The 18,951-nt window shown below is 40.3% G+C and overlaps 1 protein-coding gene across 4 annotated transcripts in view; it reads right to left on the bottom strand.

Moving 5' to 3' along the window:
- SLC44A5 (solute carrier family 44 member 5) overlaps positions 1 to 18,185 on the bottom strand; it is a 67,066-nt gene extending 48,881 nt beyond the window's left edge. Inside the window, exon 1 of one of the 4 annotated variants that reach the window (XM_085067323.1) lies at positions 17,956 to 18,185. In XM_085067323.1, coding sequence (XP_084923449.1) covers positions 17,956 to 17,974 — 19 coding nt within the window. In that variant the 5' untranslated portion in view covers positions 17,975 to 18,185. Of the gene's footprint in view, positions 1 to 17,209; positions 17,476 to 17,529; positions 17,773 to 17,955 lie in introns of those variants that run through there. The other 3 variants (XM_085067322.1, XM_085067325.1, XM_085067321.1) reach the window with 3 other exon arrangements.
- Positions 18,186 to 18,951: the final 766 nt, after the last annotated feature.

Here is an 18,951-nt window from a genome sequence, read left to right as displayed (position 1 = left end):
CAAATAAATAATCCAACATTAGTTACAGGTTTTTATTCTTCAAAGAAACCTGTAGGCATTTCCAACATATGCAATTAATGAGAGATTTTTACACACGAATGCAGAAAACAGTGTCTCCATACCTTTCATTGTTAGGGGGTAAAACAAAAAAGAGCATGATTTGAACAATGATCTGAAAACTGTTTGAATAATTTTGTATGTAAGGGGACTTAGTTTGGAAAACTTCATGCTAGCTAGATATCTGCAAAAAATGATACATAGTGACTCCTAAACCTGTACACAGACTGACTTTCAATGGTACTTTATTGAGTACTGTGCATTATGAGAAACGTCTCTCTGGGAAACAACCTGTTTCTGCAGAAGCAAGGGTCAAGTTAGTGTCTAAAGCACAGAACTGGCTCAGATTCCCCCTCCATTTCAACAGCAAAATATATGGTATGTTCAATGTATAAGACTAGGTTTATTATAATTGGTTTGCAGATTTTCCAATTTGTGATGGGTAAACTAACACTAGTTTGGAACTTGTTTTCTATTGCTGTTGGTTTATCAATTTAGAACAAAACAACTGATTAATATAATCTCAGATGTAAATCCACAAACACAGTGGCATAAATAACAGTCCTGAATGATCAGCCTAGACTGAAATCATTATATGACTAAAACCCATATATATAAATAATTAGATGTGTATCAGCTATAAAGTATGTGGAATTAGTGAAGACATGATTACAAAAGAAAAAACCCGGTGGGAAGGAACATTTCTACAATTCTTCATGTTGTTCAAAAGAAAGGGTACTCAGTGATTAACCCAGCCCAACATCTGCTTCATTGCAGGAATGGGCTTTGAGTCTCGGCAGCATCTTCAAAAGTGTTCAGAATCCAAAAGCTGAGAGTTTGGTTAAATCCAGATGCTGGATCAGACCCTCACTGTTTTCTAAGAGGGCAGAGATATTCTTACAGACAAGTCAAGTGCTACTTCCATTATCTGTGACCTCCAATGTTCCAGGCCCCGTAATCTTTCCTTCTGTACTGTTAATGTCCTTCAACTCTCATTTCCTAGTTCACATCCTTTAATAATTCTCCATCCTGAATCCCACATTACCTCCCTTCTCTTCCTAACTACATTTTTATTGCCATTCTGCTGCCAGAAATAGGAATATATGAAATATACTGCCACCTATGAAATGCTCCTGATTGACAAGTTTCCACTCTGTTCACCCTTAGAGATAAAAATGTTTTATACATTTTTAATGTGGAGTGCTGATCGGAAATCAAAAGGCCACCTAAGAAGGTACATTAAGACCAATCAAATAAAGGGACTACTGCAAACTAAATTTGCTTTCTATATATCTTAGAATGCATAGCACTAATTAAATATCTCAGTGAGCAGTAGCATGAGTCTAGTCTCCTCTGAATTGGTGTCATTTACACTGCACCATCACCCATTAAAACAAAAGCTGCTCCTGCTGACCCCTAAAACATTTTGCCAGTCAAGAGTCTATCTGTTTGGAAGCCTATCACAGAAAATACCCGGAAAGAGTGAAATCAACATTCCAACAATATTGTAAACTACGTAAGGTAACCAGAAACTAATTTGAAAAGAGAGAGCTATTTTGAAGAAACAACCCTGTGTTGACAGAGAGATTAATAAAAGGAAATGTCACCAAAAAAGTCAAATAAAAGATATATCTTCTTATATCTGTTTATGATATAAGAAGAAAAACACTCCTTTTCTATATACATTCCTTTCCTGGGTATAATTCAGCATTATGAATTTGAAAGTTGAGATTCTAAATCTTGCAAATCTATTTTTAACTTGCACAGTTGAAAAGATAGGTATCTCTATGGGCTCCACAGGAAAGGACCCAGGTTAAGTCTTTCCTGTAAGTTGAATGAGACTTAAACTAGTCTGAAATAATGGTTCAGAAACTTCATCTTTCCCTACCGCTTCTAAATTGTATCTTCTGGTTTGTTTTTTTATAAGACAGATGGAGTTCCTAAAGAGCGACTTAAATTTCTGTGACAATTACTACAGAAATTCCAAGAAAAGCTGCAAACATTTGCACTAAAAATAGCAAGAAATCTTGAATTTCTCTCATGTTTTAAGCAGCAGACCTTATGCTAAAGAAACAGATGCCAAAGATAAGTATCAGAAATTTCCTGACTGCCCTTTTACTATTTTCTGGAAGGTTTTCTCTACTGTAGTAAACCAGTATGGGCTCGCCTAAGGTGAAGAGACAGATCTATAAACTCAACTAGGGGCCTAAAAAAATGTAAAGTAGACTTGAGGGATCCTGTTACAAGCAGACCAAATGGACAGTAATTTAAAAGTTGTGAGATCACAGTTAGTAAGCCAAGAAGAAAACAGGACTGGTTAACAGCTACACTTGCCTGGTGCGAGAGGCTTGATTTCCAGTCTCAGGGTACTGACTTTATGTTAAACAGCTCTCAAGAAGAAGAAAAAAATCTTTTATTCAGGACTTTTAAAATAGGACTGATCAAATGTTTTAGCATGATGTTTTCAGCTTCCCAGACTTCTTTCCCTGTCAATGAAGCAATACCAATATTTGTTCTTCAGCTTAAAAGACACAATACCAGATCTCCATCTAAATTGCAATTAATGGGGCTTGATTAATGAGTAAGTGGAACAAAAAATCTTCTGGAGGGAAAAAAGGAAAGAATAAAACAAATAGATGGCGAAAGCAAGTCAAAATGGAAACAATCAGGTACGCAAGGGAAACAGGAACGGGATGATGCAGGAGGACACATTGAAGAACAAACTGTAACTGAAGTGTAGGAGAGTTTATAAGACTGATCAGGTATCCAAGAACAGCAGCAGATTATCCACATGTCCTTCACTAAAGACAAGTCCACCACAAGCTGTATTTAGCAGGCAACCCAAAGGCATTAAGTTAAAATTGGACTTCAGTTATCCTGACAGCTGCAAAATGGAATAAACTATTCAAAAGTCAATTTCTGAACCAAAATTTTGAATCTAAAGCACAGCAATTTTGTAATTAAGAGTAGCATGAACTGAAAGAAGTTCAAGTCCTAGCATGTTTTCAAGACTATGACTGACAAAGAATTGTTTCTTTAATCATAAGCATCAGCAATAACTTCTTTTAATGCACCTAAACATTTTCTAACAGCACACTCTCACCAATTGAATCCATATAAGTCAAACAACAAATGCAGTAAACTCTGCATAAATGAGAATTTGATAGTTACAATATGTTATTGCTTGCCGAGAAACGGAGGCTTGACAATCCAATATGGGTTTAATACAAGCTTCGGTTTATTGATTTACAGTATAGAGTTTTATAGTCTAGTTAACTAGATCATGCGTATTCTGTAATCGTACAATATTATTGATTATATACTTCCACGCCCTAAGTTTGGCTACTTGCCTTAACATGTATCTATGTTTATCTATAATGCCTGATTTCTGCATATTTGTTATCAATTAACACATTCTCGACGGCTCCCACACCTCTATGTTGCGGCCAAGGTTATGATGACATAGATCGCTGATTGGACGCAGGTATCTAATTAATAGTTGGCTGAATATGGCTATTGTCAAGAAGCGGCTTGTTAAGAAGCAATCTATCTACGTCTGCGTGTCCCTTCTCTAGAAGCCAGCTTTCCACAATTGCTTGATTCTGATTTCTGGATAATACACAAATGAAATGATTCCTGAATGCTCACAACAAAGACAGAACCATATCGATAATAAGCATGTACTGGTAAAATGCAGAATGAGATGACAGTACATATATATCCTGAATGCTTCAGGAAATACAGTAAGGAACTTGGCTGAAGGAAAATTATCTGAAACACAACCATGTATTTTCCTATTACTAGCAGACAAAATGAATGGTAACATAGTTTTCTTCTTAGAGTACCTTTTGTGAGAGATCTCAATCTCATTCATCAATAAAAACTGAAAGGATAATATAGATTAAAGGGGACAAGCTGGGAATACTAGGACACAGAAAGCTGACTTTCTAAGGTCACGTGCCAGAAGGTTGCTCCAAGTTACTATTCTATTCTAAGGATGGAAGCCAATACTTTTCAATCCCAGGCTTTTTTAGACATACCAATAATTATCCTCAGTCTCTCTTCCCATTTCACTATTGTTATGATCCAATTATTAAGGTTCTTAGAAATACCTGTGCCTGAATTAAGGTGCAAATGAGACCATATGCCAGTCAATAGTATGGGCTTTATTTGATAGTAAATATGAGAGAGAGAAAGAAGAAATGAGAGAAAAGGAGGAGTAGGAACAGAGGTGCAGGGGACAAAATAAAGAAAATATCACCATCTGTGGACCCCACTAATGTTGTGTTGGTCCTCTCCAGCTGGTCTTCTTGGTGGTGATGGTCCCCCCAAAAGCACAGAATGCCATGGGTTAATATACACTCAGGCCAGGGGCAATTGTCAGGCATGTCCCGCCGGGGCAGGGGGCAGTCTCTTGCAGCAGACTACTTGCATCACGTGCAGTCCTGTGGTGCAATGCCTAGCACTTTGGGGGGTCTTTGATGGATTGTGACTCCCCCTCAGCTGCCTCTCACATCAAAGTCCCGCAGATGTGGCCTGTGGGGCTGGGGGCTCCAAAGCTGGGCCAGTTTGTGTAACAGAGGATGGGTGTTTATTGCCTCTGACCAGAGGTTACACCACGCACCCCAAGCCTCCTCCCCTTCTCCGGCTGGGGGGGAAGTCTGTGTCTGTGAGCTGTGCTCTCCCCCACCCCAATACTCAGCCGGGGACGATCCTCAGTGCAGCTGAGGTTTCGCCTTTGTGGATGCATACTTTTCCCTCAGCCGGAGATGACTGAACAATAGGTTTCCCTTTATCTAATCTTAGCAGTTTGACTCTCAGTCCAAAGCCCCAGTCAGGTACCTTCAGGGACGCTTCTTTGATTGTAGCTTCCTTATACACTTTTTGTTATAATGAGCAAAACTTTACATCAGTGTTTGAGGCATGAACTATTTCAGTCTCCGACAGCCACCCCATGACTCAAACATTACAATAAATGTCTCTCTCCTAGCAATCTTCTTCAGTTTATGGGCTATCTACGGAGATGATGAAAAAAAAGATAATAGGAGAAAAGATAGAAACAGTAGAAGCAATAACATGGGTAATGATACCAATACGTGCAATAGTTCAAAGCATAAATTGAATTGTAATCATCAATTTAATTTTCATTAGTCAGTGCCCCCACTCCAGGAACCCCAGGAATTAGTGGGCTTTTTCAATGGGTAGTGGGTGTGAGGGATATCACTATATTGTATCTCTTAGATGTTGGTTCAATGTTTTGAAATTGGTCATAGAATTATACAGCGGATTTTTATTTTTAAATTTCATAGAGGGATATTCTCAACAAAGGAAGTGTTGTACATGTGTTTGCATGTGTCAATTAGCTGAATTTCAAGAGGACTCCCAGCTTTTACAGTATAATTGATTAACTATGCATCGTGGTATAAATGTGAATGGATTTATTGGCGATGTGTGTTTTCTTCTCGATCACATTCATATATAGTCAGAAGACTTCTATAGGTAATACTCCTATTCCACTGGATAATTCTATACATCATGAAAATCAGTTTTTATTATACAAAATTAACATACACAACATTTTCATACAAAATGTTCTCATGCAAGCTTATCTTTACCTTAGGGCTATGCTCGGTTTTCCAGGAGACAGATTATAGCACTGTTTTATTTTCAATCTTGACACAAATTAGGAATTGTGGCTTTACAATCAGTGTGATTAAAAAATGAAATTAATTCTTTTTCAAATTTAGTTGTATTATCCCAAGTAGGTTTTTCTCTTTTGAATTTTTGAGGCAAAGTTAAAATACTCTCGTAGGATATATGGCAGGAGATTTAACAGCCATTGGTCTGAGAGCTGGTAGGAGGCTTTTCTGTGTTTTATTCATGTAATTTTTATGTAACATTTGTTTGTGTTCTGTTAATTACAAATTCTTTAATTCACTACTTAGTAAATTAGAAAAATTTAGCTAAATTGTAATAATTTTAAATCCTTCCAAGGCAGAAGTGGGAACGTTAGTATATATTTGTATAAATTCTTATACCAACTCTCCGGATAAAATTGGTTGAGACAAATTATACAACCATAACAACTTTTGCCACACTATTTTTCAGTAAAAAGACAAAACAAGTTAGACAAAAACAAAACAAAACAAAACAAAAAAACCCTTAAGAACATGTAGAATGTTTTAACTAATATTTGATCCTCTAGCAAGTCATTTGCAATGAAAATACAAATAAATTACAAATATTAACAAACTGACAATGCAAGCAATTATGGTGACACTTTACATGTTCATTGGCTTTCATGAAGCTTCATTTCATGTGTTGGTAGGTTCCCATAAAAGAAAAGTGAAAATTTGGCCCACTAGACCGATTACCAAAGTCCCAGTCAAGTACCTTCAGGGAGGCTTCTTCAATTGTAGCTTCTTTATAAACTTTTTGTTATAATGAGCAAAACTTTATATCAGTGTTTGAGGCATGAACTATTTCAGTCTCTGACAATTATAGACTAGGAAAAAAAGTAAAAAACTATTCGAGTTTCGAATTATTGTCATCAAAAATCTGAAAACATGAATATTAAGTCCGTTTGCCAATGACTCTATAGTCTTGCAAAACACTTAACTGTATGTTTGCTGATTATTTTATGTCAAGAATTCGCTTTCCCTCAGTGTGATTTGGATACCTACCCTGCTCAGCCCTACTTTGTTATGCAACTTGTGCTGGAACAATGAAGCAACAGTGTTCTTCACAGGACACAAAAAAGCCATCATCCAGACGTGAGGAAAAAAAATACAGCAGTGGATCTGCCCCCACTTTTTAAATACTTCCCACTCACTAGAGAATTCCAGCAAAAATCTGTCCCACAGTGCACATTCCACCCTACTAGTATTCCCAGAATAGAAATGTCTCAGTTGTTTGGCACAGTGCATCACCAGGAATAAATACATCAAGCCAACCAGAGTTTGATCCTTAGGTATTACGACCTATTATTCCTGGGATACTCTGACACTTTGTCATACTATCAATACAGTTACATTTACAATTGCTTTGAATGCTACTGGAAAATGGTCCTGAAGCATAAACAACTTCTCACACATTCTGCAAGTTTCCCATCTTGAGCAACACACAAGTCATTAAAACCTAAAAAACAAGAGGCTTCCTTTACCAAATAAACATTTCCTCATCTTTTTCTAATGTGATAGTACATGGCAACATTCTTCTTACTCAGTACTTCCAGAGGAAGATTTTCTCATGGCCAAAATGTTTCTTTTATTACAGATTCAGCATGTTAACTCAGCAGAAGATTTGGAAAAATTTGCAAACAACTTTCATCTGTTCAGAAAATCTGCTGCAAAGTGCTTTCTACCTAGTTCTATGAAAGCTGCAAAACAAATGAACAAAATCACCTCCAACAACTCTCTGATCAATGTTTATCACTACTGAGGTTTTGCCAAAAAAAATTGGCAGGTTTCCTACAGAGGTCCATCATGTATTACAAAGGATTCACAGCTGGAAGCCAAGTACAAACTCCTCCTGAGAGAAATCTTATGTCCTAAATATGATTATATTTTGGCAATCTGCAATTATCTTTTTTAAAAAAAAGTTCTGATGGTGAAATACGCTGCAAATGTAACACAGAAAAAAAGCATAAAATTCATTGCCTTTTGCTCACATTTATTTTATATGTAGGTCAGATCTACAGAATTGAAGCCAGTAGAGTGAGAATGGGGAGAAAAAAATCAAAAAATTCCTCTACAACAGATGAAAACAAGGAAGGAGCATGCGATAAACTAAAACTGTATTTTGTAACAAAAAGACAGATTGATAGAACAGAGAGAGACGAACAGACAATAATGAAAGACAAAGCAGATACACCAGATGCACAGATGATGTCAAAATAGATGCCTGTAATGACAACAGCTATAGTACAAGAACTTGACATCTGTACCAATAATTTGCATGAACTTTCTTTATCCTTGCAGGGATGCAACCTTACAATTATTTAGAAGCATCTAAACTAGTAGCATTGGCAGCATTTGGTTGAGGGGTTGTGTCAAATAGTCAGGAGGAAGCTGTGTAACTTACCACAGCTTTTGTAGTGCAGCCAAAGCAGCAGAGAAAGACAACATAATATGTAGTTGTCATCAAATGTAAACATTTGTCCATAAATAGTCCATAAAAAAGAAAATACATAATTTAATCTTCTAATCAAATATTTAGCATTCATCCATCTTTGCAAAAGAAAAGGTAAGGACACGCGTGAAGAGCAAACCAATCTCAGCTGTAAGTGGAAATCATATACAAGACCGTACCCTACAGAGATAAAGCAAGGGAAAGCAGACACATATGCTTTACCCTTTATTACACTAATCATGACTGACGTCAAAGCTGAAATGCCCCAACATCAGGAAAACACGTTTTAAGACAGTGCCCAGCTACCCCAAGTGTCTACAAGTGCTCATCAGGTCTGCATGAGAGGATGAGCAGACAGGCCAAGACAGCCCAAGTATGTTTGAAAGGTCAAAAAAAGCACAGCTATATAGACTACAGTCCTACCCTTCCACCAGTACTCCAGAAAGGCTCTTGGGATCACACAGCAAGAACAGAATCCAATTCCTCTTCCAGTTTCATTTATTATGCAAGCTAGAAGCAGAATTTTACCCATAAACAAGAGAATCTTGCCAAATACATAGCAGTCTGTATTAAGGACCACTGTAATTTGGTTGCTCTTGTTGGGCAACTATGACTTATTATTTTAAAGGTAAAATCAATACAGGCAATTTCAATACTTAAAAGCAAATTCACTGCAGGAGGCCTTTTAAAGGTAATTACAAATCTTTGTACAGACATAAAACTATGATACTTTGCCCTTAGGTATGACAGAAAATGGCTAGAAACAACATAGTTTAGTGCAAGCCCTTCAGTCAAATCTAATGAACTTTCATTCCCACGTTAAGTGTAATATTATCATTAACTGATCCCACTAACTGAACTGACCCGAGAGCTTAAAACAAGTCAAAACAGGTGACAAAAAACACATTAATTGACCATCCACATCCCCCAGAAGTCACTCTGTGGGGACAAAAAGAAACACTTCCCCAGATCGTTCCTTGACCATTCCACCCTTTCTTACTAAATATTTTTTTATACTTTTGAGTGAGACAGAGCATAAATAAACAACATTTGTAGGATTTCTCATATATCTTCTTCTGGCAGTGGTTACAGTGCGCATAACAGGGAAGAGTCTTGGAAAAAAGCTCTTCGCAGTTGGAGCGTATATATTTTTCTGCTTGCAGAGTTACATTTCCAGGTGTACTATACAACTTCATTTGATAGTCGTTGGCTCAGAATTTCAGTGGACTTGTTTGTTTATTTGTTTACCATCCCGTTACAGATTCCCTTGATTTGGGGTTACTTTCACCTTGTTAAGAAACTTTCACTGATTTCTCTTCCTATTCTGCTTGTCAGTATCCCAAAGCCCTCATTCACTACCTACAGATTTTTGATTCCCTCAGTTGAAAGGAAAACGTTTCATTATATAAGGATTAGAAGAAAAAGCCATCAGTTTCCAGTAGCTGAGCTTTCTTTATTATCTTCTGTACAATTCCAAAATAAGCTTTCAGACAGCTGCCACAAAGATGGTTGTTTTCCCTCAAACTGGAGAACCAAAAGGTGGCTAATGTCAAGTTTGTGGACTGGTGTTACATGGCTCTTGCCACAACATTTGGTCATTGTTTTTTATACATACATATTTATATTTATATATATATATATAAAGTGCCTATCACCATATTGATAAACATTCTCTGGAACCACTTGTGAAGAACCCATCAGCATAAATTAGCAAGGATCTATCTGCTCTGCACGAACTGCATAAGTAGAAATGCAATATAATGTAACATTATGTTACTTGCTTTCCAAATGAAATTATGTATTCCTAGTTATAATAGTTCTGTCAGCAATACTTTCTCTGGGTGTAGCAGAAACCTGCATAGATGCCAGAAAAATGCTAACAATGAAATATATATGTGTGTGTTCATATTATGTACATATTTACTTACATACACACATATGTATGTATGCATGTACGTATAAAAGCACTTGATTATCTCACAAATTCTACCCAAACCTTTAAATTACATATGGGGGTAAATATTACAAGAGTTCAAGAGTATTGGTCACAGGCACATCATTTCCCCGTTTATAGTAGTTGCCTAGATGCTAGCACAGATACTGCATTGTACTGAAACCAACAAAAAGGGATATTCACAGATACAGCTTATTGCCTTTTGTCAGAAGACAGAGTAAAGCAACAGCTTGGGAATTATTTATCATTCTGCCTTGGGGCAGGGGGAGGAATCTAAAAACAAATACTGTATTTTTCCACACTTAGTCAGCCAGTTTTTAGCAACCTGATGACATCCAAGAAATCATAACTCTTGTAGAAAAAATATCAGTGATGAAAAAACCAGTTAATTTTACTGTAATATCCAGCACAAATTATCTTACATAATAAATACTGGAGGTATTATTCCACATATTCGTTTATTTCAAAGTACACTGATTATGAAGGACACTAATTCAACTACCAAATTTCATAGCACATCAGCTTGTGTAAGTCTAGATGATTTGCATGCAATAAATACTCAGTTTCTTCTACATATAATCAGCTGTGCAGGAGATAATTAAATGGTATCCCAGCCCACTCACATTAAAGTTCCTCCTTCTGGTGAAACATACTCCTAAGGCACAAATAGGTTCCCACCCTAATCACATCAGAAATACACACTGTATCATATATTTTAACAGCTATCTCCTGGTTAAAATAGGTACAAGCATGGGATTTCCTGCTGGAGAAGTAACCCACCAGCGTCTTTTGGGAACCTTAATCAGTGGTCCTCTTGAGGGAGAAGATTGCTTTAGGCAAAACTTTCTTGTCTTGGCAGATGTCAGAGGTCAGTCAAAGACACCATTTCAGGTTTTAGTAAAACAGAAGACCTTTGACTTCAAAGTGACTGCTCAACAGTCACTTTGTCACTTGTTGCAGCTCTCTTCAGCACAATCTGGGAGGGAAAGGATGACTTCATTTATGTGGAATGAGCCTGGAAAAATGCAAACATCCCTTAGTTAGGGATATTTATTAGAAATGAGAAGGAACAGTCAGATGTATCCCATCTCTGCCTGTGAAAAGTTCCCCATAATTTGTATAGGCATGCGGGCAGCACTGAATTTCTACATCAGCAGTAGGCTCTGTGGCTTTATCCCACAAACCAGAGAGATTCCCTCCTGGCTACTTTTATTTCTGGGTGTTTATAGCAGCCCAGTCGCTGTGAAGTGCTACAGCAGATAATTGTGGTAAGAAAAAATCCCCACTCTTGTTTCATATGGACTGCAGATCTATCATTCAAAATGACTGGTATAAAGCTATTTATACCTATACCTGGAGAGAAGTGCATTTCAGAGACTGGAATACCAGGATCATAAAAGCTTTGTACCAACAATTTTAGACTGAACAATATGAAAAGAAAAGAAAAAAATAAAAGAAAAAAAAAGAGAGAAAAAAACCCCCAGAAACATTCACATAAAGTTTAAGTTGCATGGGTCTTTTGTCCAAAACTATACTCAGTCACTGCTGGGATCTGTTGCCTAAGAATACTTATATATCTAAGACATCCATGTAACTCTAATGCCTGCCAGGCATTTATTTCCTCATTCATCCTAGCAAAAATAAAACACAGGTTTACAATAAACTTCTTTTCCCCCTGGAGTTACTTATTAGAAGAGTCACTGCTTTCCCACACCACTTTCATGGACTTTGAGTCCTCTGTTACACCACCTTCCAAGTAAGTGCTTACAGAAAACAAAGTTGGGAGGAACTTTGAAAGGTTATTCTGTTAGTCTTCTTCCAGGATTTCTTGCTACTTCTTCAATGCTTCCTCAACCTCAGACTGAAATACCTTCTTCAAAGTCCCAAAGGAATCACTACAATTTCAGAGGGAAAACAGCACATACGGAAATCTAAATGTCCAGGTTCACGTATATGTTGTACAATACACAGCCATCACATTTTCCTTAGTCTTCACTGTAACAAAGTAGGCTTGTTAACAGATTTGGGTATTTATCTTCACTGTACTAAACAAGTCAGAGTAATATTCCATAAAACACACCTTGTTCCTGACCTCACAGGAAAGCTCTTATGCTTACATGCTTTAATAGTCCAAAGTTAACATAATTTACACTATCCTGCTAGATGCTTCTGTATTATTTCATTAGAATAATAGATATTAATGACAGGCTGCCTCCCTGACATAATACCCAGATGCTAGGGAATCACATTAGCAGATTTTGTAAATCTGCTTCTGAGCCAGATACTAGCAATAGGAAAGAAATAATAAATACAGTTAAACAACAGTGAATGTGATGTGCTTTTACACTTTAGGAGTGAATGCAGAGCAAACATTTTCTCATATCCAAGTGAAGATCGGTTACTGAATTTACCAAATCACCTCCACGTTTCTGTGTGTTAAACTGTAGAAACATTTCTGTCTTCTGACCAAATGATCATGGTTAATTTATTTTATTTTTGCTTATCACATAACAGTAACAACTAACTAGCCTGTACAGAATGAGATATTTACAACTCTAATATAAGGATACAGTGCAGAGAAATGCAGGCCTGGTATGACAAGAGAGACTTTGAGAAGCAGAGATGCAAGATTAGATGATAATATCCCATACAGGCTTGGGATAGTAGTAGAGAGAATCTCCCCTCAACTATGTATTAGTATAGCTTGTTAAAAGATGCAACAAAGTTAATTACTCAACAAGAAGCCTAGCATATTAAACTCTCTCTCAATAATGTTCAGTGACAGTTATACCACAACCCACTCAATAGTGTATAACTGTGCATAACAATTACATTAATCTTCTTACTTACAGATGTTCTGATTGTATCGTCCTTGTTCATGGCTGAGAAATAAGAATGGCTCAGCTTAAGTCAGTAAGCTAAAAGATGTAGAACACTCAAGTGCTAAAGGATAACAAATGTAGAACGTGGATGCTTTCAGTTACTCTAGAATCTTAATTGGACTGGAAAATGCAGTAATTATTTTGGCTTAAGAAATACAAAGAAGTGATAGACCACTAGGTGAGCAAAAATCATATTAACTAAATCCTACCAGTTTTATTGCCTATTCAATTACTGACCAAACTGTCTCTGGTATGCAGTACTTTTCATCTTTTCACAGAACCACAGAATGGTTTGGTTTGGAAGGGACCATAAAGCTCATCTCATTCCAACCCTATGCCATGGGCATGGACACCTTTGACTAGACCAGGTTGCTCCAAGACCTCTCTAACGTGGCCTTGGACACTTCCAGAGATGGAGCAGCCACAGCTTCTCTGGACAAACTGTTTCAGCATCTAATCACCCTTGTGATAAAAAATTTCTTCCTTATGTCCAACCTAAACCCTTTTTCAGTTAAAAACTATTGTCCCTTGTACCCTCAAGAGAAACCTGGGGGGGGGGGGGGTAAAGGAAAAAAAAAATGGGGTTAAAAAAAAAAAAAAGAGTATTTTTCCATCTTTCTTACAAACCCCCTTTATATACATCAAAAAGCCAAATCATCCCAACTGTTTCAACCTGCCTTTCCTCATAGGAGAGGTGTTCCAGCCCACTAATCATCTTCATGGCCCTCCTCTGGACCTGCTCCAACAGATCCCTGTCTTGCTTGTGTTGGGAATGCTGGAGGTAGATGCAATACCTTCAGGTGGCGTCTCACTGGAGTGTAGTAGAACAGTAGAATTAACTCCCTCAACATGCTGTCACACATCTTTTGATGCAGCCCATCTTTTGATGGTTTTCTGGGCTGTAAATGCACATTTCCAGGTCATAGCCAATTTTTCATCCACCAGTACCCCAAGTCTTTCTTCTGCAGAGCTGCTCTCAAACCATTCAGCCCCCAGCTTGTGCCAACAATGGGGATCACCTGACCCCGGTGTAAGACCTCACACTTGGCCTTGCTTGACTTCAAGAAGCTTGTAGCTCCTCAAGCCTGTCATGGCCCCCTGAACGGTATCCCTTCCTTTTAGTGTATCAGCTGAACCACTCACCTTGGTGGTACCCGCAACTGTGCTGAGGGTGCACTCAATCTCATTGTATTTTGTTAATGTACATACTAAATAGCATTGGTTTCAGTACAAACATTACTCATTACTGGTTCCCTCTTGGATACTGAGCCATTGACCGTAACTCTTGGGACAGGGATATTGTAGAGGACATTACCACTGAAAAAGACAAAAAATTAAGCAGCATGCTAAAACAGAAAGTTTTCACTCAAAAAGACCAGTTAAAAAAGAACAGGAAACATATTACAAAGTGCTGCTTTTAAAATTCTTTCTCCATTTTTCTGTCCAGCCTCCCAAATTTATTCCATGGTGAACTGTTTTGTAAATTTGTAAATTTAAAAAAATTGTAAAATTAGGATGTTAGTAAAATCAGATATGTCTGAAGCTCTGTAACTAGGTTCAGCAGATGTGCTCAAAGAGTAAACAACCTATCCGACCTAAGGCATGCACAGCAAAGCCTAGATGAAGTGGACCGAATTTATGTCAGAGGAAGAAAGGTTTAAGCCACCTGAATCTGAGTTTCACCTACTTTCAATACTTCTGCATGTATTAAAATATTAATAAAGTGTTACATTGAGTTTCATTTTTTATATGAACCTACCCCCCTGGTATGAAATTTGAACCTCAGAAGGCAAAACTAATTACATACCACATACACAAGGATTTACCAGCAGGAGCTAAGGAAGCTTTATCTGCAGTAGTGTAACAGCCAACAGCTTCCATATCATATGACACTGCTGTGGCTAAACAGCCCATTTTCCTCACATTGAGGATGTCTTTCCTTCGTGGTACATATGTGTAACTGGAGGAAATTAAGAACTGCAAGTGCGGGCCAAGTGATATGAATCTTGACAGTAAGATTTACAGTTCCTCAAAAGCTCTCCCAAGAAACAGAACTTCCCCAGCTTGGGAACACAAACAAATAGAATTGTTCTTAGGAGAAACCTAACATGCTCACTTCATAGCAGTAACTAGGAAATCACAGCTATAGACTCAAGTTTTGGTTGCATCCATTACTGGCAAAGGAAATCATAGGTAAGTAGTTCTTCCTAGAGAAGATCTAAACATGCAGATATAAAAAAACTAGATGAATTTGAGTTGGGAGTAATAAAATTGGGTACTTCATAACCTTCTCAATGTTTCTTGTAATACTGATAAAAGCTTTTTTGAAGACGTCATCATCCCTTTGGACTTCAGTGTCCATTTCTAAGGTAAAACTGAACTGGAGTTCGCTGCTACAGGAAATTGTTTATGGGACAATCACTGATTCTACAGAGAAGAAAAAAATAATTCCACCATTCATTTCAACAGTCACTGACAGCATTTAATATTGCAGTCACATGAAAGAAAAGCATTACTTCAGTTAAAAAATTAAGATCCCACTCGTCAACCATGCCCTTGACTAATCTCTTCTAAAGAATCAGAGTGATGCCACAAGTTAAAAAACTTTGAGAACAATTTGCCTTTGTCATTTATAAATGTGGTGAGGAATCCTTGAGATTCCAAGGAGAGAAGTTTAGGACATCTATAACTGAAATATATGCCAGCAACTAATAAATAACCAGTTGCTGGGACAGACAACAAAGTCAAGTGAATAACTACGACAGCAAACTAACTTAAAAGGAAAAGCATGTCATATATGCTCAATTTGAAAATGCTGCACTTTCTGTTTTATAAGTCCTTAACATTATGGTGCCTAACAAGGGAAAGAACCTTGCTTCCCAACACAAGAGTAGAGTAATTGCTTGAGATTTCTGCAAAAGTACGAACACAATAAACATTACCACTATGAATATCAGTACATGCAAATGAACTAAAAATAAGTAAATACACTGATGAAACAGCTCAAGTAGCAAAAATTCTACAATTCTCAGAATGTTGTCCTCCCCCCTAAAACTGAATAAAAAGAACCACCCTTTCTTACCCATGCAAGATGCTTTCAAAATGAAGTTAAAAAATTATTGTATTATGACAGTAACACACTTGGTACCTCCTGTCATGACTTTACCAGAGTGTTCTTGCTTACAAATGGCAACTGAGGAAGCATACATAGCACTTACTGATCACTATTTGAAAGCTATTTTTCCCTTTCTGAATACTGTGTTCCTGCTCTTCTTTCAGAACAATACTTCCTCTCTTTCTACCATCAGAGCTGAATATCTATGATCCTAGGCCTACACTCTCTCTGCAGTAACCTGCAAAACCATTTGAATTCCATAGGAGTAGAAAAACGTTCTCATACAAGTTAAATGATTCCAGACTCATCAATTTACATTTCACCTTTGCTTTGTAGCTTATTTTCCCTCCCTAAATACTTTCTTTTTCTTTCATTTTCCTTTTTAAAGGAAATCAAGCTGTAGATTTTCCTTTAGTCAGACCAAGGTTCATAGCATGGCAATGAATTAAAAAACAGATTTCTCCAAGGTGTAAACACCTCACACAGCATGCCTCTGCTACCAAGGCATAGCTTTCCAAGCTATGTTTACCCGTTTGTGTAACTCGGCTCATTGCTGCAGGCCTTTAGGGCTCCCGGAGCAGCAGACTTGTTCTAAGGGGGTTTGCTCATTCTGCACGTTTGTTTTGCCATGGAAATCTCGCGCTCACTGGGTGAGGAAAGCGGCTTTGCAGCGACACCTTCAAACAGGCTAAGCAGCTTTGCAAACCCCGTGTCCCCCATCACAAATACATCGCCATCCAAGGAGCAGTTAAAGCAGAGTCCAAACACCCAGATGAAGTTCTGCCCCCGGTGACCTTCCCGCGGCGCCGGCTAGGAGGAACAGCGGGGAGCTCCCGCTGCGCGCACCCGAAACACCAGCAGCCCAAGGGTACCACAGCTCAGCGGGCTCCGCCCCCGCACACCGCTCCGGGCACCCCACGGCCCACGGCCCCGTACAACGCTTTAGGCACCCCACAGTCGGCTCGGCTCGGCTCGGCCCAGCCCGGCCTGCGCACCTGCCGCCCGGCTCGCGCACCTGCGGCCCGGCCCCCCTCTACGCCCCAGAACGCGGACAAAGCGGCCACAACGCACCTGCTATCACGGCGGGGGCGGCGGCGGAAGCTTCAGGTCTTCCCGCCCCCATCCCTGTGCCCACCGGCTCTCTGCCCGAACCGATCGTCCTCCTTGGTCCAGGCCGGGCGAGGTGCTCCGGCGTCCTGGGGTCTACCTCCGACACGGGGAACCCTGCGCCCACCACACCCCCATATTCGCTGAGGGAAACAAACTCCAGCCGCGTCTGACCACCGCTGCCCGCCGGGCAGATCCGCGCTGTAAACAGGCCGAAGGGCGGTACAGGCGCCCGCCGCCCCCGCCCCAGCACCGGCGCTCGCCCCGCCGTGCCCCGCGCTCACCGTAGAGATGTGCGGAGGCTTCGCCCTTCCTCGCCATCGTCTCCCGGTGCCCTCTGCGCCGGCACTGCCAGGGCACAGCCAGGGGCCCGGCGCCTCCGCCCGCCGCTCAGCGCGTTCTTTGTTGCCGTGAAGGCATGAGAAGCGGCGGCGGCCGGGCAGCCTCCCGCTCCGCTCTGCCGCGGCCGCCCGCAGCACCGCCCGCACCCCGCGCCCACCCTCCCGTCCCGGCGGCTCCGCGGCGACGCCTGCGCCGACCCGCGGGGGCGGTACCGGTGCCCGGGTCGCGAGGAGGGGGGTGCGGGCGGAGCAGCTGCGCCGAGGGCCGGCGAGGGGCGCCGGGACGGGCCGCGCGTCGCCAACTTCGCTTGGGCCCGGCGGCAACTTCGGCATCCGGCGAGAGCGGGACCGTATCCGGCGGGGCCGTACCTGGCAGGGCGGTTTCCATCCTCCCGCACCAACCGCCGCTGCCCGCAGCCTGACGCGCTGCCCGTCCGTGCCCTGCGCAGAGCCCGGAGGTGCTGCCGCTGGTGGGAAGCGGCCGGCCGGCCGTGAAGCCGCTCGCTGCCCGCCCGGGCCCCGGCGGGAAGCGCCTCCCTTGGCGGAGCTGTCCGTGCCGCCCGTGCTGAGCGCCGGGCCGGCCGGGCCGCCCGCGGGCAGCGGTCTCGTGCCCAGCAGCCGGCACGGGCTTCCGGGGCTGGAGGAAAGTGAAGCGTTTTGACGTGCTCACCGATAGCGGACGGGGGGAAAAGAGTTGGTTCTGGGTTGGGGCATTTTCATGATTCAGTCCAAAAACAGCCTCAGTCCTGACAAATACAGATTTCTGGTCATAAACTTTCCTCTAGTTGACATCTTTCTCCTTGTGTTTTATCTGAATGGGGCAATGGCCACTTACAAGCAATTAGTCTAATTGCTGAGATTGCTGAGACTCTTTTTCAGTCGTGACAACACAAATCATCACTACAGCAAAAGGCCCCTGTATGCAGATGTCACGATGCTATTAGTCTGTTGTCACTAAGTGCAATGCACCAAAAAATTTGTACAAGAAAACATTTTGAAATTACAGAAGTGCACCTGTAGGCCATTGTTAACATTTTCAGACATGAGCTTTAGAGGAAAAGTTACTTTCTGAGGCTTGCAAATAAAGGCGCTCTTCCAAAATTGGCTTAAGACCCTCAAAAGCACATGGTTATTTTATTTATAAGTAAATTAATCTCCATAGACCATGGAAGTTGTTGCTATGCTTGTATTGAAATGTAAACCAATCATCTTTGCATTAGTGAGTGTATATGCCTCTTACATGGTGAGTGCATCATCAGGTGTTGCAGAGCCAACTGCCTTGGCTAGTTTCAAGAAAACTAAGTCAGGCATATGTACCTCCTTATCCCTCCTCCCAGAGGTCTCAGTTCAGGCCAATTGCTCCAA

This window comes from Lichenostomus cassidix, chromosome 8 (assembly GCF_008360975.1).
Source record: "Lichenostomus cassidix isolate B80296 chromosome 8, HeHo_3.0, whole genome shotgun sequence".
NCBI classification, from domain to species: Eukaryota; Metazoa; Chordata; class Aves; order Passeriformes; family Meliphagidae; genus Lichenostomus; species Lichenostomus cassidix.
Note: the sequence above shows the minus strand (reverse complement) of the source record. Positions and strands in the feature narration are given on the sequence as shown.